General features: G+C 36.9%; 1 protein-coding gene and 1 pseudogene across 1 annotated transcript; both read left to right on the forward strand.

Annotated features, from left to right (window-relative positions):
• Positions 1–5,470: 5,470 nt before the first annotated feature.
• LOC115954845 (protein FATTY ACID EXPORT 5-like) lies at positions 5,471–9,044 on the forward strand. Its single transcript, XM_031072804.1, has 3 exons — positions 5,471–5,793; positions 7,354–7,441; positions 8,772–9,044. Exons 1-3 carry the CDS (start codon positions 5,595–5,597, stop codon positions 8,842–8,844), a joined length of 360 nt encoding a protein of 119 aa, XP_030928664.1. The 5' UTR covers positions 5,471–5,594; the 3' UTR covers positions 8,845–9,044.
• Positions 9,045–16,157: 7,113 nt separating this feature from the next.
• On the forward strand, positions 16,158–19,419 carry LOC115956354 (annotated as a pseudogene).
• Positions 19,420–25,010: the final 5,591 nt, after the last annotated feature.

The following is a 25,010-nucleotide window of genomic DNA, read 5'->3' on the forward strand; positions in this document are numbered from 1 at the left end:
AAAATGTAAGGACAAGGTTTGGGTCCCTAGCCTAAAGGATAAATGAACTTAGGCCCAAAAAGTCCAATACAATGAATTTGTAGAGAGTGGATTAGAAAACTGGGTTTTAATGAATCAGACAATAAGTAAAGTAGATTTAGATGATAGGAAACTACAGTGTTCTCTCTCAATTTCTTAATCCCTTCTTCAGGGAGGGTCTCTTACATTATATAGCCCTCTTTAGATGATCCTGACTCTCCATTTGTTGACTGTTCAGGCCACCACTTAAGTGTTTGTCCCATCGGACACCCCCTCAAACCCTCTATGAGTTGAGGTAGCCAATGCAGCATTGTTCAAGGGTCTTCTCCATATAAATGTAGCCAGTTGGTTAGGTGCAGAGCATTCAATGCGGTAGTAGTAGCTTTCTCTTTAGATACTTTAGAACTTCTCTCTATTCTGTGCCTTTGTGGTGCTTATCCATATCCATAGGATCTCTTGGGACGTCATCTTGGATGAAGTAGTACATTTCCTAACCTTCACTTCGTTAGCCGAGGAGATGCTCCTCCTCGACATACTTCCCTCATCCTTCACAATCATGGCTTGCTCATGAAGTTCAAAGTCTTATATCCTCCTTACTATTGATCTATCCTCGAACCATTGAGCCTTCTCAGCCAAGCCCAAGACCCAACATTTATTTTTGGGCCCCCTGTCCCCATAGAAAATATTAGCCAAATAATAAATTCAAGTGTGGGATCCACCATTTTATAGATTGCAAAACAAAAAACTATATTTAAATACTCTTACCAAACCGCCCTTAGAATTTCTCATATATCATGTGCACATGATATAATTGGTTTTAAGTTTTTTTTTTTTTTTTAATAGTGTTTGTTTTTTAAAAAAAAAAAAAGTTTTATGGTATTTAATGTGTAGAGGGATATGTCATATACCTCAGATATTAGTCAAATGCTTTTAAGAGCCAAAGACATTCAATCCTACATTAGCCAAAAGAAATCGTTACACTTATAATCTACATTAGCCAAGGACATTCAATTGTGAATAACTAAATAAGTTCATTTAATTATTTCATAAAAAAGTTAATTTAATTATCTTTTCCAAATCTATTAATACATGAAATTATTTATGCATTTTTTAAATTAATATGAATTAAAGATCTTTTAAATAAATTTATTTTTATGAATGTTTTCATTTAAATTTTTAGTAGTAAAAAAAATATTTAAACGATATCATTTACTAACTAAAAGATTTATAGATTGACTATTTATTTATAATTATTTTAACATGAAGAACTAATTTGACAATTATAGTCAAAATTAAAGGACTAAATTTAAACTGTTTGATTTTTATTTTTTAAATAATTTTGTATATTTAATGTACAAAAATTTTCAACGAATTTTGACAATTATAGTCAAAATTAAAGGACTAAATTTAAACACAAAAATTTCCAAATCAACGTACACATTTAAAAAAAAAAAAAAAAAAACCTACAATTTTGTATATTCAACATACACAATTTTTCAAAGAATGAACATGTTACATTATATTCATAGTGCATAATTTTTAAAAAATATGAATTTTATATTGTCAACATACACAATTTTTCAAAAAAATATACTTAATTCTATATATTTAACGTAAATAATTTTTCAAAGTATGTACACAAATATGTACATGCAAATTTTTTCAAGTAATTACATAATTATTTACATTCAACGTATACTATTTTTCAAAGAATGTATATGTACAATCCCTATATTAGATACCGGCCTAAGGCCGAGGCCCACGTAAGTCAGACCTACCCAAGTTGTACCAAACAAGTGATGGAGGGTTCGAGCATAGTATAGTACAAATCGACCCAAGGCAACATTGAGAACATTACATAATGCCTTGGGGATATTTGCCTATCGAGCATAGATTTGGAGGTTGACACAAGTTCCAATGGAGTTAGCTCAGAAATGTGTAGCGAGTCTCATCCAACCAGGAATATAGGTTAGAATCGGTCCCACCTTTTAAGAAAAGTCGCCACTCATGATGACAAACCTATTGAGGAAAGGCTATATAAGGAGGAAGAGATGGTGTGAGAAGGGGTAGACAAATCGAGGGGGGGGGGAGAGAGAGAGAGAAAGAGGGAGAGAGAGAGAGAGAGTGTGTGTGTGTGTGGTACATGAGAGAAAAGTAGAGAAACAGTTAAAGTAAAGAAAGCTCAATACATAGCCCGAGACTTCCTGGGAAACACACAGAGGGGGAATAAAATTCAAGTTGGGTCACAAATTCCTTCCTTTTGGGCTGTTAGGTTAGCCTTAAAGGGATTCACCCGTTGTAGGAAACTCTTTACCCACTCTAAACAAATAAATTAGGAGCCTAATCTCAAAGGCCATTGAGTACTTTGGGCACGGCCTCCACAGTATACAATGTTGTATTGCGTACGTTGAATCTATAGAATTGTGTACATTTTTTGAAAAATTGAATATACTGAATGTACAAAGTTATGTACATTTTTTAAACATTCTTTGAAAAATTGTTTACTTTAAAAGAGTAGAATTGTATACATTCTTCGAAAAATTATGTACGTTGAATATACATAATTGTGTATGTAGGGGTAAAATTCCCAAAGTCAACAATGGGTCTTGGACCCTGCACGGAGCCCAACCATGACCAAAAGGGAAAATGGGGACCAAAAGACTTCCAGCCCAACCCTGTTGAGCCCAGCTTATTTAAAAAGATGCCCGAGGAGGAATGTCTCATCGGACACACAAATACGGGTCCAATGTGCGCCCCATCCACAATGAAGAATCATCCCAAACAAACGTGGGTAGTAGGATGAGCCTCACACAGCAGGAAGAAAGAAGAAAATGTAAGACGTCCAGGGAGAAACCACAACTGCCGCATTAAATGCAAGGAAGCTACTTTTCTAGCCGCATTAATGTGGAGAAGATAGGCGAACAGTGTTACATTGGCCAATGCAACTCACAGAAAGATAAGGTGGATGTCCGATGGGACAGGCACTCAAGTGAAAGTCCAGATGGTTAACAAGTGTAAGGCTCTTATCAATTTAAGGAGGCTATATAAGAGAAGGAAATCCCCATGAAAAGGGGATCGGAAGATTTGAAAACAATAAGGATATAGAAAGAGAGAGGAAGGTAATAGTCTTTGATCAGAATCAGAGGTGCACCCATATGTCTCCTCGGATTGAGCATCCTGTGGACATTAAGGAGATATTCTTACGTTCAAACTGCTGTATGACATACAATTAATTAACGTTCACTTCGTCCAGCCCTAGTTTTGTAACCCGCTCTCTACAAATTCATTGTCCAGGGTTCTTTGGACCAGAATCACTTACTTGTTGGGCTTAGGCCCCAAAGATCGACCCTACAGTGTACATACTTTAAAAAACGTGTAAGCTGAATGTACATAATTATGAATATTCAGTGAAAAATTGTGTACCCTAAATGTACAAAATTGTGTACGTTGAATATACGTAGTTGTGTATATTTTTTTAAAAATTGTATACAGTCTTTAAAAAATTGTGTACATTGAATGTACAAAATTATTTATGTTTTTTGAAAAATTGTGAACATTTTTTGAAAATTGTGTACGTTGAATGTATAGAATCATGTGCATTCATAAAAAAATTTGTGCCATAAATGTACAAAATTGTGTAACTTCTTCGAAACATTGTGTACATTGAATGTACAAAATTGTATATATTCTTTGAAAAATGTGTACGTTGAATATATAAAATTATTAAATATTTTTAAAATTTGTGTACATTGAATATACATAATTGTGTATATTCTTAAAAAAATGTGGACATTGAATCTACAAAATATTGAACATTCTTTAATAAATTGTGTATGTTGAATATACAAAATTGTGTTTTTTTTTTTTGGTTGAAAATTTGTGTACATGTACTAAATTGTGTACTTTTTTTTTGAAAAATTGTATACTTTGAATATACACAATTATTTACATTCTATGAAAAATTGTGTACATTGAATATAAAGAATTGAGTATGTTCTTTGAAAAATTGTTTACAATTGAATATAGAGAATTGTATATATTTTTTATATAAAAATTGTGTGCGTTGAATGTACAAAATTGAATATGCTTTTATCCATTAATAAAAACTTGCTACCTAAAATTTGTTGTAATAATAATTCGAAAGTTAGAAAATTTAAAGACCTAACAGCCTGCCATCTAAGATTTATTGTGGTACCTCAAACCACTTGTGATTGAGAAAAAAACACTAGACATTGGTAGCATAGCAATGACTAAGAGGTTTATTGGTAGCATGAGCAATGACATTAATGCCATTATATAGAGAATGACAATCATCTTCATAATAGGAAGTCTTCCCTTCGATTCATTTTATTTTCTAGCCTTTAAGTTCCAAAGTTTGTATTGGTAGAAAGTTTTAGTCTAATAACTCATCAGTTATTGTAGATTATAACATGTATTTATATGATTGACCATCAAACCGTTATAATATTTATCTTTGCCCTTTCACATAATCAGAGGAACCTAACAATGAAGGAGTTGCATTCACATAGAGACCACTAATAAAGATTATGATCCACAAATGAACAGAACCTTGGACCTTTCCTAATCAAGAATTCTTCATCTAAGACATTACCTTTTGTGTTTATCAAAAAAAAAAAAAAAAAAGACATTACCTTTTGCCAAGAATGGATTCACCATTCATACACAAGAACACTAACCTCTTGAATAATGAAAAATATGGTAAAGGAAACTAGTAATTTTAGATTTCATGATTGTAGCAATTATTGGATATGCTTATATTGAGAGCTAAACGTAAAGTTTACTTCGTGTATGGATTTGAGATCCATGGTATGAAATTTTTTTGAATTTGCTATAGAACAAATGGGATATCATGTGTGGGTTTTAGCTAGCTCAAATAGTAAAGTCTCTGATAGTTGAATAAATGATCTAAGATTCAATTTCCGCCTACACCAACAACTATTTGGTGTCTTGGTCTGATGATTAAAAACTATTATCAGGAGCGGATGCTATGTGTTAAAACTCTCTCTCTCAAGAAAATAAAAAAAATCATGTTATAAATAAATTTATTAATAGATTTATTTTGTATTCATTCATAGTTTTTTTTTTTCTTGAATTTCTAATATTTTAAATAGCAAAAAAAATGTTATTTAATTATAGTGCACATGTATTGTCTTTTTTTTTTTTTTTAAACTGTTTATAATTGCCCAAAAAAAAAAAAAAATTTCCTATCCTAAATAATATTGTCTGGGTTAAGAATCTTGTATCAAAACTTAAAAGAATCATTTGAATAACTGAACAAACACCACGCGCGCACGATTATGGGTTGATACCGTTGTACTTGTGTCCGCCACGCGAAAATGACGAAATACGACGTCGTACTCGTACCCCTGCCTATATCGTGGAAAAGAAGACTATTCCACGCGCCACAAAAAAGTCCAAACGCAACCAAAACAGAATAAAGCCCAGAACTTTTCTATTTTGATCTGTGAAATACTGACCAAAAAAAAAAGACTTTTGTTGAGCTCAAATTTTCCAGGACTCCGAAGAATTTTCCCGAGAAAACCCAGTTGGAAAAAATGCACGATTTCTGCTTCACGATCCCGTACGGGCTGGTTCTGATTGTAGGAGGAGTTGTTGGGTATATGAAGAAAGGAAGCACAGCTTCTTTGGGTGGAGGTGTGGGCATTGGATTGGTGCTCATTCTTGCTGGGTATCTCAGCCTTGACGCTTTCAAGAAGAGGAAGAACTCGTACCTCGCTTTCGTCATTGAGACTGGTACGCTTTTTCTTTTTTTGGATTTGGTTTCTTTATGTTGTTGCAAGTTCTGTGTTTTTTGTTTGTTAAGAAAATGAAATTGTTTTTGTTAATGGGTGTACGATGTAATAGTTGTAGTAAGATTGTGTAAGGTAGATTTAGAGACAAAGTCTGATCTAATGTTTTATTTAGGATTGAGCTCTTGGGGAATTGCAAGGTCTTTGTTTCCTAAAATTTTTCTATTTGTGAGTTAGTCCAAGAAGTTATTTTTATGGTGAGGTTGTGGAAGGTCAATGTAGAGAAAAAGTCTGATCTGGGTCTATGTTTATTTGGGATTATGCTTTTGTTTTGTTTTGTTTGGGATTGTAAAATTTGTGTTGTTTGTGGTTTGGTAGCTGTGTAGGAAATCTGATTTTTTGTTTTCTTCTTCTTGTTTGGTGTTGGGGTTCTTATTTGGTTTCCTAAATATCTTGTTTTTAAAATGTTCTGGTCTTAATTGAAGCTCTGTACTACTGTATAGTTCGGAGACTTTGATTTTTAGGAGACTTCAATTTTCGTCTGTTCAAAATTGTTGTAACATTTGGTGCTTTTAATCATTTTGGCTATGATGGAGTATAATGAGAGAGAGAGAGAGAGATCTTTTTTTTTTATTTTTATTAAATGTTTAAATTAATTGAAAAGTCTCCAAGGGGGAGGCCACTGTAGAAGCACACTTTTGTCCCAACTAAGCACAACCTGGAAATGTAGAGAATCATCGAAATTTTGGGGGGGAAAAAAAGGAAATTTACTAATTTAGAGGAATTCAAGAAAATAGAGAGCGTAAGAAAGTAGGCTTAAGCTTGGTAATAGGCTGCTTAAAGGAAATTTTTTGTTTTTCCTTTGCAAGCCTCTGGTCTTCTTCTTTTCCTCAGGGTTAAAGTATATGTAGCTACATAATCACAAAGGATCATGTTCATTATTATAATGGATGGCTTCTAGTGCCAATGAGCTCTAGTTGAAATGGTACTTCCTCCTTGCATAAGAGTGGAGGGTGAGGTTGTGGGTTCAAAATCCATTGGGTGCATGTATAACTTACCAATTAAAAAGCGAAGGTGGCTTCTGGTAACGGCCTCACTTTGTGATTTTTGACAAGCCATCAGCTTATAATGCAATGTGAAGTTGCAAAATAGCTGATTTGTTTAGATTATCGAGAAATATTATGGTTTTTGTTGTTTACATTTTGTAATTCCTGTTTTCCAACAATCTATTTTTTTTAAAATTATTATTAAAAAAAAAAAAAGCGATTTCAAGAGAGGAAGATTTGTAAAATGATGTATGTGTGCATATGCACAAAAACAGATTTTACTGGAGCTGATTTTATTAGAAAAACCAAAAATAAACCACAATTCCTTTATTTTCTTTTCCTTTAAATTTATTTGAACTGATATTAGTAGAAGACAAACCAGAAAAGAAAAACACACTTCCATTCTTTCTGTGGTTTTCTTTTACTTTTTCTAACCTCTTCAAATCTGATTTTGTGCTTGCTGTATCCTTCACCTAAAACCAATAGCCATTTTGATCTGATATGTGCCCCTAAAACAGGTTGTGCAGCTGCACTCACATGGGTCATGGCACAGCGCTATATGCAAACCTCTAAGATCATGCCAGCTGGTGTTGTTGCTGGTATCAGGTAAGTTGAGGATTAATTCTGCTTTTAAGTATTTGTGCTTTTCATACTTTAAATATATCGCTACTAGTGGAAACTTAATGTAGCATCTACATGATGAGTATCATATGCTGCTTTTATGCACCAAAATTCATTTATTACTATCTCTTGCATTTGGTTTGCCTTTTTATTTTATTTTATATATATTTAAATTTTCATATGAATATCTTGCATTTATTCAATGAAAGATGAAATTTACTCTTTTCACAAGTTAATCCCATTGCCATGTCCGTCATATCATATTCTTCCCTTTCTAGCATGGCAATGTGGTTCAGGTTGTGAAGCAAATGAACTCTAGCTTCAGTATCACTTACTTTCCCCTTAAAAATGGGACTGAAGTTTGGATGTGGGTTCAAGACCCATTGGGTGTGTCTGCTTTGCTTACTAATTAGAATTATTGATAATATGGTTCTGCATATAGGGGATTACAGTTATTATTATTGAGTCATTAATCATTACCTCTTTGCTGGTTTCAGTAAGGGTTGTGCATGCAAGTAGGGGACATCTGAAATCCCACGAGCATTCATGCTCTTGTGGTTATTAGTTTGGGTCTGATGTTCCATTTGAAATGAGAATGCTGAAAGTCAGTCATTGCCAATGATTTGTAATCATGACTCCCTCATTTTCTGAACATGCAAATTGTCTTGAATGACTAAAAAAAAATCTTTTAGTTTTAATTGAATAAGTTATTTTGTACTCTAGAGTACAAGTTGAGGCTTATTAGATATTTTGCAATTTTTATTAATGTTCCTGTGTGCCAGGCAACCGTTGTAAGTTTCTTTTTGGAGCACATGATATTTTTGCACGTGTCCTTGTATCTTCTGAGGAGTCGAGATAGTTGAAATGAGATGTTAGAATGTGACATGGATAAGTTAGTGTCATGAAAATGATGATCTAGGAGCCACCCTTGTCTTTTAGGAAAAACTTGACAAGATTCGATGGAAAATGAAAACTGCTGCTTATTGGTGGTGAGTTCAGTTTACATTCATCAAATTAAACTGTGCTTCTTGAAAGCTCTTGCGAACATCTACTGGTCAAATGTTATATCTCTAAAGGTGAATGTATCTTTGTCCAGCTGTAATGTAGTCTTCTGGTTAGTTGATTGTAGTATTCAACTGATGATCTTAGTATCTTACTCTCCATCCCATTTTTGAGGGGGGAAATACCAATTTAGATAAATTTTAGTTTTTACAAGAGTTCCTGATAGATATATAGTTACTTGGATTTTCCTTGTCAATACAACATATATTTGAATCTCCCAGCTAACATGCTTGCCATTTGGCTTTTCTTGCAGTGCTATCATGACTGCATTTTATCTGTACAAAATTGCAACTGGTGGCAACCATATCCCAGCCAAGGCCGATTAATGGTGTAGAGGATTTCTTTCTAATATTTCACTTTTCAGAGCTGTATGGATCACACATATCTATATGCTTCTACGGGTTGTTCATAGATTTTTATCTATGCTGTATTGCTAGCTATTGGTTGTGTATGAAACAAAAGATGGATTTGGTCCTAGAAATTGAATGAGACCTGCTTTCAGGCCAAGCTTGTGCTTGTTACCCTCCTTTTTCTCCCTCTAAACCTCTTCTTTCATTCATTCTTTTCTTTTCTTTTAATAAGTTGATAGAGTTGTAGACCAAAAAGAAGGAAAGCCTGACCTGTGATTATATTTTCCTTAAAAGATAATCATATATAGAACCAAAGGAAACATCACAAGAGTCAGCCGTCAGAGCTCTAACAAAAGAAGCAAGAAATTTAGATGGATTATGGATGTAGAGCTCCTAAGAACCTAATTCCCATATCCTATTGATTGAGTTTGTGAGCAATTGTGTAATGAATTCTCAACACCAATTAAATAGCTCATAGCAAAATTCCTAAAAAAGTATTCTCATATCTTCAACTATGGTTGCATGGACAACGCCAAGCTATCCTCTTTTGAAGATGAATCAGACACCAAAGCTGCATCTCTACCCTTCATGGAAAACGAGATATACTACCCACGCTGATGCAAGCTCTTCCGCTACTATGACATCACAAGGCCTAAATGATTCTTGTCCAAGCCTTCAAGCTTCAAACATTTTTGCCACTCGCTAACATGAAAACTGTTAGGCAGCATCAATCTTTCTTAACTGTCACATCCGCGTTCAGCTTGATCTGGTTTTCTAAAGGGTGGTGTCCATCGTTCCAACTTTAGTAACTTCAGGGATTTTAGCTATTGAGTTCTCTATTTTTAGGAACTCTGAAAGGCTTTTGTCACTAAGTTTGGCGCATCTAAGTGCACAGATGTGTTTGCTTTTTCCATGCATGCTTTGGCTTCTCAATTTCCTTACTGTGTCCGTTGCCACGGTAGGAAATGCTCCTCTGATTATTGGTTTGGGGAGAAATGCTTGCTCCCCAAGATGCATGGGTCCCACTTCCAATGTTATGAAATTTGAATAAGCTTGTTTCCATTGCCATCGAAACTTTACAACACGAATGGGATGGTCGGGATCCCTTTTTTCTGTGTTCCCCATGGAATCAAGCTTTTGGAGTTTTGCTTAGACTTAACGTCTTTAAAAGTATGATATGTATATGTTATCCTTAATGAGCTTGTTTCAAATGCCCTCATTGATCTATCGTGTTGAGGTAGATTGCTAACAAGCGGCCAAAATGGCCAAATACCACTTTTGGCAGAAATAATTGGTGTTCTACTATTGTTTGCGAAATATTTAGCAATTTATCACCTTTTTGAAACTCGAATTTGACATATAACTTGAGTTCTATAAAAATATGCCACGGTGGCACCTACTGACATGGACTATTTTAATTAAAAAAGATGACATAGGGTTTATGAAAATTGGTTACCTTGTAATATGAAACTCGAGCTCTATAAGCTCAAGTAATGAGTAAAATGTGATCTTTTGTTGGACTGAACATGTGATGGAGCCAAAAAAAAAACTTTATCATTACAAAGTACAACACTTGGACTTATGAAAAGCCTAGCCGTAGTAGTGTAGTTGAAGTGTGGATTTGGAATTGCTTAAAAAACCAGTTTTTTTTTACTATTCAGGTTATTTTTGCTACTATTTAGAGGTCTCATTGCACATTTTGGTACTATTTATGAGCTTCACTGTATTATTTCAATTATCTTTTAGCTTTATCTATAGTACTTTCAGCAAAAAGTTTTCAGTTTCAGCTAAATAAGCTGTTCCCAAACAGACATGAAGTGTAGCATAAATCAATTGCTGCTGTAGCTGTAGCAAGTCTCTGTCCAATGGAGTCTGTACATTTTTAGACCCTTTAACACAAGTTGTTTAACCTAGTTATTTAGCCAAGAGATTATTTAGATAAATTATTCAGTTCTAGGCTAACACAATAAAATCATATCATGTAAATAATACGGAAATATAAAGAACATAACGATATAATAACCCAGGAAAACCTAACGGGTAAAAAACCTGGAGAGGATTTAACCTAACTATCCTCAAGGTAAAACAGATACTATGAAAGAATTGAAGTTTGTACAATAGAACTTAGACCACTAACATCCTATTGTTACCTCGAGTAGAAAATTTACTACCACGACCACGTGATAGCTCTAAGTCCACGAACTACTTTTTTTGATCCATTGCAACCACAAGTTCTCCTACTTGTGACTTTGAGACTCCACTCAAAAGGTTTCAGATTTTCTTTAAAGTTCTTTATGCAGCAACTAAAGAGATCATCAAGTTCTTGACATGAATCTTGATCTTGACAACCTTAAGTGTGTATATGAAGGTAAACACCTCTAGATCTCACAAAAGATTCAACTCACAACTCACCAAAAAGACCTCTAAAATGTAGTTAGGGTTTTTCCTTTTATACTTGAAGTAAAACACAAAACCCTACACGTCAAACAGGCTTGGGCTAAATTGGAATTTTTAAAGAAAAATAAATCTGCACATGGTTCGATCGATTGATCCTTGCAGATTAAGTCCAATAATTTTTGCAATCACTCGATTCCAATTTCACAAGTAAACACACTTTGAGCAAGCCTAAACCTAGACTCTATGTTTTGATCATGGTTTACCAACACAATACAAATTGAAGTTCTAATACATTAGATTCTAAAGTCTTAGAACCTAACAAAGTCTCAACACTACCACTGTTTATTGTAGATTTTTTTGATGTTCAAGACCTGTTGGATGAAAATCCAAGATTTACATCCCTTGATGATCATGACCCATATATTGGTCTAGCTCATTACTTCCCTACATGCCTGACTCATTTTTCTCTCTTACACACCTGATTTATTTTTTTCTTTTGTTCCAGTAGCTCTGGTCTTACTTCTAATTGTCCTACACGCACATGGGAGTCAAGACAAGACTAAAAGATTGACATATTTCAGTTGCTCTTGTTTTACTTCTACATGTTCAAATTTTTAAAGAACTCAATCTTCAAAAGCCTAACTGTAGCAGTGTAGCTGAAGTGTAGCAGTAATCAATTGCTATAGTAGCTGTAGCAAGTCTTTGTCCAATGGACTCTCAACTACTACCACTGTTTATTGTAGATTTTCTTGATGTTCATGACTTGTTTAATGATAATCCCAAATTTACTTCCATTGATGATCATGACCCATATATTGACCCAGCTCATTACTTCCCTACACGCTTGACTCATTTTTCTCTCTTACACACCTAATTTTTTTTTTTTTTCTTTTGTTCCAGCAGCTCGTCTTACTTCTAATTGTCCTACACGCACATAGGAGACAAGACAAGACTAAAAGATTGACCTGTTTCAATAGCTCGTCTTACTTCTACATGTTCAAATTTTGAAAGAAATCGATCTTCAAAATCCTAGCCTTAGTTGTGTAGCTGAAGTATAGCAGTAATCAATTGCATTTGTAGCTGTAGCAAGTGTTTGTCCAATGGACTCTTAACCAGTACCATTGTTTATTGTAGATTTTCTTGATGTTCATAACCTATTTGACGAAAATCTAGGATTTACTTCCCTTGATGATCATGTCCCATATATTGGTCCAGCTCATTAGTTCCCAACATGCCTGACTCATTTTTCTCTCTTACACTTGATTTATTTATTTTTTCTTTTGTTCCAATAGCTCTTGTCTTACTTCTAATTGTCCCATACACACTTGGGAGACAAGACAAGACTAAAAGATTGGCGTGTTTTTGTTGCTCTTGTCTTACTTCTACATGTTCAAATTTTTAATGAACTCGATCTTCAAAAGTCTAGCCGTAGTAGTGTAGTTGAAGTGTAGTAGTTTAGTAGTAATCAAATACTGCAGTAGCTGTAGCAAGTCTGTGTCCAATGGACTTTTAACCACTACCACTGTTTATTGTAGAATTTCTTGATGTTCTTGACTTGTTTGATGAAAATCCAAGATTTACTTTCCTTGATGATCATGATCCATATATTGGTCTGGCTCATTACTTCCCTACATGGCTTACTCATTTTTCTCTCTTACACACTTGATTTATTTTTTTCTTTTGTTCCAATAGCTCGTCTTACTTCTACTTGTCCTACACGCATATGGGAGACAAGACAAGATTAAAAGATTGGCATGATTCAACTGCTCTTGTCTTACTTCTACATGTTTAAATTTTTAAAGAACTCGATCTTCAAAAGCTAGAGTTTTATATTTCAAGGAACCTGAGTTTTTTGAACTCGAGTTCCACGTGGACTTTTAAATTATAAAATGTTAGATCAGCTTCTGCCACCATGTTACTTTTTTTGGAACTCGATTTTCATAAACACAATGTCTATGTAAAACTCGAGTTTCATGATTTCGAGTTTCAAAATAGTGGTAGATTGCTAAACATTTTGCAAACAGTGGTAGAACACCAATTATTTCGACAAAAAGTGGTATTTGACTATTTTGGCAGCTAACAAGCAAGAAAATATAAAGTGGGCATTTACATCTATTTTCGTTATATATACTATTTGTTAATTTGCAGTCTGAGTTGGTAGTAACACACACAAAAAATAAAAGTGCAACTCATCGATCGAAGAAAAGTTTTTGTTACTGGGGAGGAGCTATGATAGAGCAACTATTGTCATAAATATTTGGTTGGGCAAATGAAAACACTGCCCATTGAATATAGATCATCTATCCTACTTTTTGTATTCCACCTTATGCTTTGGGAATCACAGACTATCATGTATTCATTTAACTTTCCTTATAAAATAACCAAAGTTTAAAATAGAAAAAAAAAAAAATCAAATACATAACATATCATGATTGGTGGAGCATAAAGTAAATCACAAAAAGTGGAACTCATTTAACTTTTAACCATTGAAAAAAAAGTTTAAAATTGTAAAAATATTTGCATTAAACACGTGACATATCATGATTAGTAGAGCATAAAGTGACGCTCATTTAAAAATTGGAGAAAAAGTGAAGCTCGGGTATCAATTCTTGACTTTTAGTTGCTTTTAGCTCAAGGTGTAGCTTTTAGTTGCTTTTATCAGCAACTCACACACACCCCATAAGCAGCACACACATGCAGCACCACACGCATGCCTCATCGGCACCACATGCACTCATCATCAGCACCATACACATGTAGCACCACAAACACACACCACACTCCTAACACAAACTCGAGCTCAGGTTAAGCTTTTGAACTTGAGATCCAACAAAATTTCATTATCAAATGCTTAAATCTCCAAAATCAAGTACACAAATTACAACTTTGTCATGCTTATAGTCCCACCTATTATATTAACCATTGTTCAAATTACAACTTAGCTTTTATAATATTGCTTCCAAATGTTACATTTCTGATAAGACTCTCTCTCTCTCTCTCCCTGGGTTTATAGCCTCACATTTAACCTATTCATTTTCTAAGTTACACATATGCATGATATTTGTTGGGATGACAATTGTTATACTTGTCCATTTCTATGTTTAATACACATCTATATATATTTGGAAATGTGATTGTTTAGATTTTAAATCAGTATGTGACATTGACTTGATAATATGCCCACTTAAATTTTAGTTGGCATTTTTCAAGAACAGGAAGAAAGAGAATCTCTTTGCAAATCGGGTATGAAATCTTTTCATTTTGCCTTTTTATATACTTGTCTAGATGGATATTGTAACAACATCTTAGTATTATACCGATGGTATCTGTGGGGCCTGAAATTTGGAATCCTGGCCCACTTCACATTAAGGGCCCAAAGCCCAAGCCGAGGAGCCCTACTGCCAAGGATGTATGATGAGAACCCCTTAATGGCCCAAGAATGTGGCCGAGAACAATCTCACGCTCAACACCTCACAAAACGCCTGAAGAAAAGGACAAACTCAGTACAAGAGCAGTACAAGCGAGAAAACTGCCAACACCATAATGTGGAGCCCAGCACTTGACGAGCCCATACCCCATACCATGCTATCCAGCTTTTCCCAATCACTCTGACGTGAGGATTGATAGGACGAGTAATTGCCCCAAACAAGGAAAGACTGACGCGTGGGAGAAGAACAGGAAGCGAATGCTAGTATAAAAGGGAAAGAGAGCTAAAAAGCGAGGGGGGGGGGAGCAAAAGAAAGAAAAGGAGGAGGAATGGTGAGAATGTAATGCTCCTCGGACTAATTCCGAGGAGCCAAACCTCTCAAACCATATCGATGTAAGGCTCAGTCATACTGTCCAAACCTGCCTTTGTATTAGCTCTCGTGAAACCAGGACCAGACCACTGCCCAGCGCTCAAGGGTAGGCCTTTCCAAACCCACTCTCTACAAATCATATTGTTCGGGCCCTTTACATGCGAGCCCAACGTTACCCTTGGGTCGTTAAAAATCGTGTCCCTACAGTATCTATTAATTAGAATTTAAAACAAATCTAAACGCATTTGTTGGTTGCAATTGGATGGGCAGGAATGACAGATTTAGCAAGGAAAAAAAAAAAAAAAAACCTATAGCCACATTTTTAAAAATACGGCTATAGAAAAACCCAATGTAGGGGCATTAGCCACGTTTCTAAATGCATCCCAAAGATGGTCTATAGCCGTGTTTTAAAAAAAGTAGCTATGGGTCCAGGCTATAACAACATTTTAAATGCAGTCCAAAGCGGGTCTATAGCTGCGTTTTGTAAAAAACGCGGCTATAAGTCTCAGCCTATAGGGGGACCTGTAGCCGCGTTTAAAAAAACGTGGCTATAGACCCTGCAGGGCTATTATTGCGAAGTAAAAGCCATATTTGTAAACGCAGCTATAGAAAACGCTGCTATAGCCAATAGTTGCGTTTTTATGGTCTATAGCTGCGTTTTTGAAACGCAGCGAAAGCCCAGGTTTTTTGTAATGCGAGCAGCTATGGAGAGTATAGATTTGTGCTCATGAGTAATTACAAGGTTGCTTTGCATATCTTTCTAAAGAAAATTTTGGAACACCTAGTCTAGGGGTTAGGGGCAACAAATGAATGCCCAAAAGAAAGAACAAAAAATATAATAAAAAAGAAACCCAATTCCTTCTCTGAATTTATTTATTAGGTCTTTCAGTCTCTCAAACTCATCAACAACATAGCCATTAGCCACACAAAAATCATAAATATGTTGTTAGCTATTCTTTATGTTTCACATACCCATCTTCCTTTTCTTAACGAAGGGAAAGATCATTACAAAGGCTACCTCCAGGTTCTCTTGGAAATCTGGAATGCCCATGATAGGCCATTCTTTGAGCCATGCGTGCCAACACCACTGAAAAAATGGCTCGAACAAAGAATCAAAAAGTATGGTCCGATATCAAAGCTAAACCTCTTTGGCAAACCAACAGTGTTCATTAATTTATGGACATGCTGCAATCAAATTTTTATTCACTAGTGATAGCAGCACCCTTTCAAATTAGCAATTTAGCATACGCAGTCTTCTCGGATGATTTTGGGTGAATTGAATTTATTGGAACAGTGGTGATCGAAGATCACAAGTGTGTCAGAGGCACAATTGCATCATTCTTAAAACCTAAATCATTAAAGCAGTACTTGGGGAAGATGGATAAACAAGTCAAGAAAGCATCCTGAATCTTGAGATGCATTGGCTATTAAGGCAAGCTAGCAGGTCAAGGTACGTACGTTCATGTTACCAAAAGTTTGTCAGGCGGATAGTAACGAACCAGAATTTTTGCTAGGGTCAAAGCTTAAATACAAAATTTCTTGAAATTCAAGAAAAAAAAAAAAAAAAAAAAACCTAGGTAAAATTTGTTATCAATAAAAGTCAATCATGTAATTACATTGACTAATACAATACAAATGGTTTGATGTAGCTCTTTTTTTTTTTTTTTTTTTTTTTTTTCTCAAGTTTAGTGTCATAATTTCTCATTCATAACCAAATTTTCTAGAACATCTTTCATATAGTCCACGTTAATAGAAGGTCATAGAGTTACCAATTCACAGTATATGTACTTGAAAGCACAATGTACAATATAATTAAATTGATAAAGAAGTATATATATTTTGGTGAAAGGCATACCTAACCATTGAGAAGAATTTAGTATATGGAACAATAAATGTGGAAGCAAATAATGTTGGTTAGAAATAGGATGAAATAATAAAGAAGAAATTGAAGGAATATTGTGAGTTTAGAGTCTCATAAATTCCACAACATTGGAAAGGGGAGAGAGAGGAATAAATGAAAGTAGGAGTTTTTTTTTAAAAAAATTTATGGAAGTTTTTTATTTTATTTTATTTATTTTTATAATAGTAACCGTGGGTAATTTTTTATTATAAGAACCGTGTGGGTAGCCTTCTTTTTATTTATTTTATTTATTTATTTATTTTTTTAGAAACGGGGGATAGTGAGGCTGGGAAGAGGGAATTGTGAGGGTAGTGGAATTTTTATTTTATTTTAGTTGATTTATCGTTTTAATCTTATTTATTTTTTTAACGAGCAAAAATAAGTTAATTAAATTAAGGGTATTTTTGGAAGTCAAGAATGCGATAATTAACTTTCTGAATTCTCTTAATATATAGAAGAAGAAGAAGAAAGAGATATACATCTTTCATTTTATAGCATATGGACTCAAGCTATTGAAATCCACACGATGTGAGTAAGAGAGTACATATTATCCTATACATGAAATTCCTTCTAACTTACTTCTTCCCGTGAGAATATACTTGCTATAAATAATGTAATGGGGGGATGCCCATTCAAGATGTGATACTTTTAGTTTTAGGCTATATGCGAGTAAACTCAGTAAATTCTGTTCACATGTATCTCATGCGCTAGGCGCATGAGAGATTTTTCCGTAGTTTACATGTTTGATGCATTTTTTTTTTTTTTTTTTTTTTTTTTTTTTTTTTTGCCACAAATGCAAATAACTCAAGTAGTAATTTTTCTATTATCAAATATGGAACTTGAATTCTAATTGGTATTTTAAAGTGATGATAAAAATTAATCATCATAAAACAAATATCATAGATTTAAATTATATTGTAACTATAAAAAAAATGAAGAGAAGAGTAGTGTTGCCTTCTGAAATTATACTAATTTTTATATTTGTAATATTATAAGAAAATGCCAAGTCAAGGGATGTGCAAGTCAACATTATGTTAACAAAATATGTGTATTGCTTATAGGTGTTACCCCTCACGAAGATTCTCGCATTCGACATAATTTGTTCACTTCTATTCGGACTAGAGCAAGGAGCTCGAAAAGATAGATTTGTAACTTGCTTCCAAGAGATGATAGAAGGGGTATGTTCGATTCCAATTAACTTGCCCTTCACTCGCTACAACGGCAGCCTCAAGGCAAGTGCAAAGGTCCGAAACATGGTGAAGGAGCTCATACGTGAGAAGAGGGTGGAACTAAGGGTGCTTCTCCTAGCCAAGACCTTATCACTCGCATGCTTAGTAGCCGCAATGAGAACAATGAAGAAGCAGTAACTGAGGAGGAGATTGTGGACAATGTGATCCTTGTCATGGTGGCAGGACATGACACTTAATCTGTTCTAATTACTTTCACAATGCGGCTTCTAGCTAATGAACCAGCTGTTTATGCAGCTGTTCTTCAACGTATATACACATTAGACTCTCTATCTCAAGGCGGTTATGAAAAATTAACTTAGATGAAGTTACTTGGAGAAAGATTAAGTAATTAACAAATATATAACATAGTAGTTCCAAAGCCAATTAATTGTAATCTATTATTGAGAGCATAATAAATTAACTCAATAACCCACCTTATATTTCATTTTGTCGGAATCTTGAAGGAACTAGACTGCATTTAGTATTAAAGGAATTAAACCATGATAATAATTTTAAAGAATTCAAGGTTGCAATGCATCTAATGGTACACTAATGTGGTCCAGTTCTGTGAAAATGTTAAGGCTGCTTCTTGATTTAATTTGCAGAACAGGAAGAGATAGCCAAAAGCGCAAGCCCTCGGGAGAGTTTCTAAAATGGGAAGACCTAGCCAAAATGAAGTACACCTGGAGAGTAGCAATGGAAACATTGAGAATTCATCCTCCTGTATTTGGTGGTTTCAGGAAGGCTCTGAAAGATATTGAATACGGTGGATACCTGATTCCAAAAGGGTGGCAAGTAAGTGAAATCCTCATATTGGTTGTTTTTTCTCAGCCATATATCTTTTCTTGCTCTTAAATAGTCTTTCTACAATTTTAGAACTGAGAAATCTGCATGAGACATTCAGATATTCTGGGTTTCGCCAATGACCCAAATGGACACTAGCATTTTCCCAGAACCATCAAAATTTGATCCAAGTAGATTTGAAAACCAAGCATCGGTTCCACCCTACAGTTTTGTTGCATTCGGAGGAGGTCCTCGAATATGTCCAGGATATGAGTTTGCAAGAATCGAAACCCTTGTCGCAATTCACTACATCATAATTCACTTCACATGGAAGCTATGCGCAGAAACATGGAAGCTATGCGCAGACAATTCTTTCAGCAGGGATCCCATGCCAGTACCAACGCAAGGACTACCAATCCAACTTGTGCCAAAGAAACCATTTTAGCTCTGGACTATTGTTAATACTGAACTTGCATCATGCTTGTTTTATATATAGTTTGCATTTCTGTTATGGATCGTAATTACTTAATGGGAATACTCTATTGCAATGGACTACCATAGGTATTAGCCCAAATATACAATCAAGCTTGATTACGGGCAAGAAGAAATAAAGAATCATTGCAGCATATGGAAGAATCATTGATAAAGGTAATTGTGGAATCAAAGTGGAAGCTCCTGTTGCCATGGCTGTGTGCTTCCCAACTGATCAAATTTCTCACAATTGTGAAAACGTATCTAATATATAATGATACTTTCTTTCTGAAAAAAAAAAAAAAAACGTGGATGGGATGGGGTGATGGGGGCGGTGAAGAATCTAATGTAAGAGATTTCCCAGCTCCTAATTATATCTATATAATATTTAAAAGTCAAAGCCCAAGATTGAATGTAGTATATTTTTACCGAGCCACATTATCGGTTACCTTACCATTTATTTTGGACGGTTTTATTTATGGCCAAAGTTTAGTTATAAAATTAGTTATAACAGAAGACTACAATCTTATTTAGGTGGGGTTTGAATACATGTTTGGCGTTGGCGTTTTGAGTTTTGCGTTTTCCCTCTTTTTTTTTTTTTTTTTTGGCATGTGTTTAAGGAGATAGTGTGGCTACTGTTCAATACATGTTTGGCGTTGGCGTTTTGAGTTTTGCGTTTTCCCTCTTTTTTTCTTTTTTTTTTGGCATGTGTTTAAGGAGATAGTGCGGCTATTGTTCATGAACAGTAGCCGCACCATTTGACTTTTCAACCCTTTTTAGCACATCAGTGGGTCCCATAAACAGTGCACGGGACTCACAAATCTCACTTTTTAACAACTTTTTCATTAAAAATTGGTCCCACGGTACTATTCACACATTTAAAAATTATTTTGCTATAGTATTTTTAGTTTTCAGTTTCAGATTTTCAGCAAAATAAGTTCTATCCAAAAGGACCTTTAATATTATCAATATTACTACATATTACAAAAATCTAACCGTTGAATTGCATGTTTTTTTATGTTCTTAATACACATGCCAAATTTTGTACCAATCATATATTATTTACTATATGATCTATAAGATTATATTTTATGCATAACTTTATGCTACAAAAACTTGCAATTTAAAAAAATATTGATTTTTAATTTTCTAGAAATTTTGCAAGCATGACTGATATAAGAAGAAAACGTAATCTAATGGTTGATTTGTTAAAATTCAACTCCAATGAAAATATATTGAGTAAGTTTTTTTTTTTTTTTTGCTATAACAAATTTTGTAGCTAAACTTTGTTCTTTATATATTTCATATTATAAAAAAAATTAGAAGAACAAATCAATAAAAAAAAATGGTGATGTGGCTGATGATTTGGTCCACTTTGTTCCATTCAGTCCATTTCGGTTTATTCGATCCATTCGGTCTAATTTGGTCCACTTAAGTTTATTTTAGTCCACTTCAATCCATTTTGGCCATTCGGTCCACTTTAGTCTATTTCATTCTACTTTGATCCATTTCAGACTTTCAGTGCACTTACTTGAGGATGAGAAAAGATGGGAAAAGATAGGTTTTGGTTGACAGTACCTGTACGGCATCGAGATCCCAAAGCCCATACTGGCCTTGGGCCCAGGCCCATATCGGCCTTGGGCACAGGCCCAGCGGAAAGGTCCAGTTACCCCATGCCCTTCTTAAAACTGCCTTAATGTAAAAAACAAGTTTTGGGTATTGAATTCCAAGAGGTGATCGGTTAAACTTTCTCGGGCAAGCGTATGAGCCGTGTCCGGGAAAATCATGATATGCATGGGAAACTGAGTTGCCGAACATAATCGATCAAGCTGGAACCAAGTTCCAATGCCATAAATGCTGCACCGCCCTCTCACCTAAACATCCACTTTAATAAGATAATATTGGACCTTCAATAGCACTAACGGTGGCTGTAATCATGATCTCCCCACTAACCTTGGCTATAAATAGAAGAAATTTAGGAGAAGAAGGGGTTCAGAAAAACTGAGAGAAAACAGTCAAGTGAGAAAGTATTAACTAAGTGAGAAAGTATTAACTAAGTGTTGCTTTGAGTCTCTCTGCCGAGAACGACCTAGAGTAGGAAATCCTCAAGCTCACTACAAATAAATTGTGAGCCCAAGTGATTTAAGGCCCAGAAGTCTCATACTTGGTCCCTACAATTGGCGCCCACCGTGGGGCCCTCCTACGAAACTGTGGTTCGATTGAGACTCAAACAAGGGGAATGTCTGAGAAGTGTTCAGGAGGGCGTGCACCGAGCAGTTCCATAGGATCTTCTCGGGGATCAACGTGGAGGGAGAGAAGGCAGAAACGGCGGGAAGATAGGGAGCACCCAAGAGGAGAGGAAAGGTCCGGATTGGGAGAAGGGTCGGCCCAGACACACCAGACGGTTTCAGGCGTCTCGGCGCATCGGCAGTATGATGATAGAGACCGAGAGCTGTAGCGGTTGCGCAGACTGGTAAGGGATTTAGAGCTGGAAGTAAGGGGTCGGCGCCATGAAAGGAATCGCAACCCCCAACAAAGGAGAAATCAGGGCGAGGAGGGCTCCAGCCGATCTGGTACGCAACGATCCCGAGACCGATCACGCTCTCAAGAGTCACACCGGCAACCACAGGAATCACGCCATCGGCAGAACCGCTCACGGTCGCATGGTTACGATGACCAAGGATCAGAATCGCCGGAGGAACGACAGCACCACAATGCCACCATGGACGCCATGAGCCGAGCCTTGCAAATGGCGGCCCGGTTTCCATTCTCCGGTGAAATTGAACGGGCCCCTATGCTGAGCAGATTCACGCGACCGCCATTCAATTCGTATGAGGGGAGGACAGACCCCGTGGAGCATGTTAGTCATTACATCCACATGATGTCTTTGCATGCACACAATGATGCATTGATGTGTAAGGTATTCCCCTCTAGTCTCGGCTTTACTGCACTGAGATGGTTCAATGGGTTATAGAAAGGTTCTATACACAGCTTCGCCGAGCTGATTCAAGAGTTCGGCAGTAGGTTCGTGACCTGCAGCCGAGTGCAACAGCCGGTTGACGCACTACTTTCCATGAAAATGAGGGTCGGGGAAACCCTTCGGAGTTATGCCAGCCGATACTGGGAACTCTACAATGAGATTGGTGGAGGAAATGAGAAAATTGCGGCAAACACCTTCAGAATGGGGCTCCCCGAAGATTCAGAATTACGGGAGTCGCTGACGAGAAGACCCCCCGAGGATATGAGGCAACTGATGAGACGCATAGAGGAGTACAAACGCCTGGAGGATGACCGGCTGCAGAGCAGGGGGAAAGCTCCATTAGTGGGGAGATCTCGGCAAAGCATTTTACCGACGAAACCAAAAAGAGACTTCAAAATGTAGGAGCCAGAGGTGCAAATCGAAGGGGTTAATGTGGCGTTTAAAGAGCTCGTGCACAAAATCTTGGAACGGATCAAGAACGAGTCATTCTTCAGGTGGCCAAACAAAATGGGGGGCGACCCATCTCGGAGGAACCAAAACCTATACTGCACCTATCACAAAGACAAAGGACACACCACCGAGCAGTGTCGGGTATTAAAAGATCATCTCGGACAGCTAGTAAAGGCAGGGTACCTGAAAGAGTTTGTAGTAGATTCCACTGACCGAGAAGCCGGACAGGGCGTCCAACAGAAAAGGAACCCCCTCCCACCTCCACTGGGGGTAATCGAAGTCATCCATGCCGCACCAAGAGGAACAACAGCAGCAAAAAGGGTATTGACAGTGGCTTGCACGGGGGAAGAATCATCCGAGAAGAAAAAGAAAGTTGGACGGCTAGCCATCTCGTTCGGAGAAGATGATTTGGAAGGAATGGTCCAACCTCATGACGATGCTTTGGTGGTGACAGCCCGAATAGGCGGATTCCTGGTGAAGAGGGTAATGATTGATCAAGGGAGCGGGGCTGACGTCATGTACCCGGACCTCTTCGAAGGGCTTGGGTTAAAGACCCAGGATTTGGCGAAGTATGACACGCCGCTGGTCTCATTTGACGGGAGAGTCGTAATTCCCGAGGGACAAATCTCTTTCCCGGTGGACATGGAAGGCAAGGGAGTTATAGTTACCTTCATAGTAGTCCGATCATTCTCACCGTACACCACAATCTTGGGGAGGCCGTGGATTCACGCCATGAAGGCTGTTCCGTCCACCCTCCACGTGGAAGTAAAATTTCCTACTGAGTATGAAGTTGCCGAGGTAAGGGGGAACCAACAAGTGGCGAGGCAGTGCCTTGTCGCCGCGGTCAGGTGGAAAAATGAATAGCTCGGTCAAGCCGAGCATGCCGAGAAAGAGACTTCATAGCAATTACAGAAACCCCAAGGGGAAACAGGGGCGGACGTTGCCGAGGAGGTGTTGAAGGTTAGAATTCTTCCAGATACTGACAGATATTTCCAGATAGGTACAAGCATGAATGACCGGGAAAGGGTAGAGATGTTGTTGTTCCTTTTGCAGAACGTAGATGTTTTTGCGTGGAACCCGTATGAAGTGCCCGGCGTAGATCTCGAGTTCATTGTCCACAAACTCAACGTGGACCCATTATTCCCCCCAAAGAAGCAGAAACCGAGAAGAGCGTCAAAAGAACATGTCGATGCAGTAAACCTGGAGGTCCAGCGACTGAAGGAGGCCGGAGTCATAAAAGAAATATTCTTCCCAAAATGGTTGGCAAACACTATCGTAGTAAAGAAGAAGAACGGCAAATGGAGAGTTTGTGTGGACTTCACAGACTTGAACAGGGCATGTCCCAAGGATCCATTCCCACTGCCCAAGATTTTGATCAGCTAGTGGATGCCACATATGGGCACCCGAGGATGAGCTTCCTGGATGCCTTCCAAGGATACCACCAGATTGCCTTGGCGCCAGAAGACCGAGAAAAGACAGCATTTATTTCCCTGAATGCAAACTATCACTACGAGGTCATGCCGTTTGGATTGAAGAACGCCGGAGCCACGTATCAGCGAATGATGACGAGAATGTTCCGAGAAAAAATTGGATGCACGGTTGAAGTTTATATTGACGACATGGTGGTAAAAAGCAGAATTGAGTCACAGCACATCAAAGACCTCCGGGGAGTATTCGAGATACTACGGCGGCACAAATTGCGCCTAAATGCTGAGAAGCACACTTTCGGAGTGGGGGCTGGTAAGTTCCTGGGATATCTGATCTCTACTCGGGGAATAGAGGCTAACCCCGACCAAATAGAGGCCGTGAACCGCCTCAAACCACCAAGCAATCCTAAAGAGGTGCAAGTGCTCATTGGAATGTTAGCTGCCCTGAACCGATTCATCTCCAAGTTTGCCGATCGCTGCCGGCCGTTTTATCAACTTCGGAAGAAGTGGAAGGGGTTTCGATGGGACGAGGGATGTGATGAGGCTTTTCGAGAGCTGAAGGAATACTTGGCAAAGGCGCCGAGGTTGACAGCCCCGGAGCCCAGGGAAGATTTGTTTATGTACCTTGCAGTCACCGAACATGTCGTAAGTGCTGTGTTGCTAAGGGACCGGGGAGTACAAATGCCAGTTTATTACGTAAGTAAAACC

Source organism: Quercus lobata, chromosome 8 (genome assembly GCF_001633185.2).
Source record: "Quercus lobata isolate SW786 chromosome 8, ValleyOak3.0 Primary Assembly, whole genome shotgun sequence".
Classification (NCBI taxonomy): Eukaryota; Viridiplantae; Streptophyta; class Magnoliopsida; order Fagales; family Fagaceae; genus Quercus; species Quercus lobata.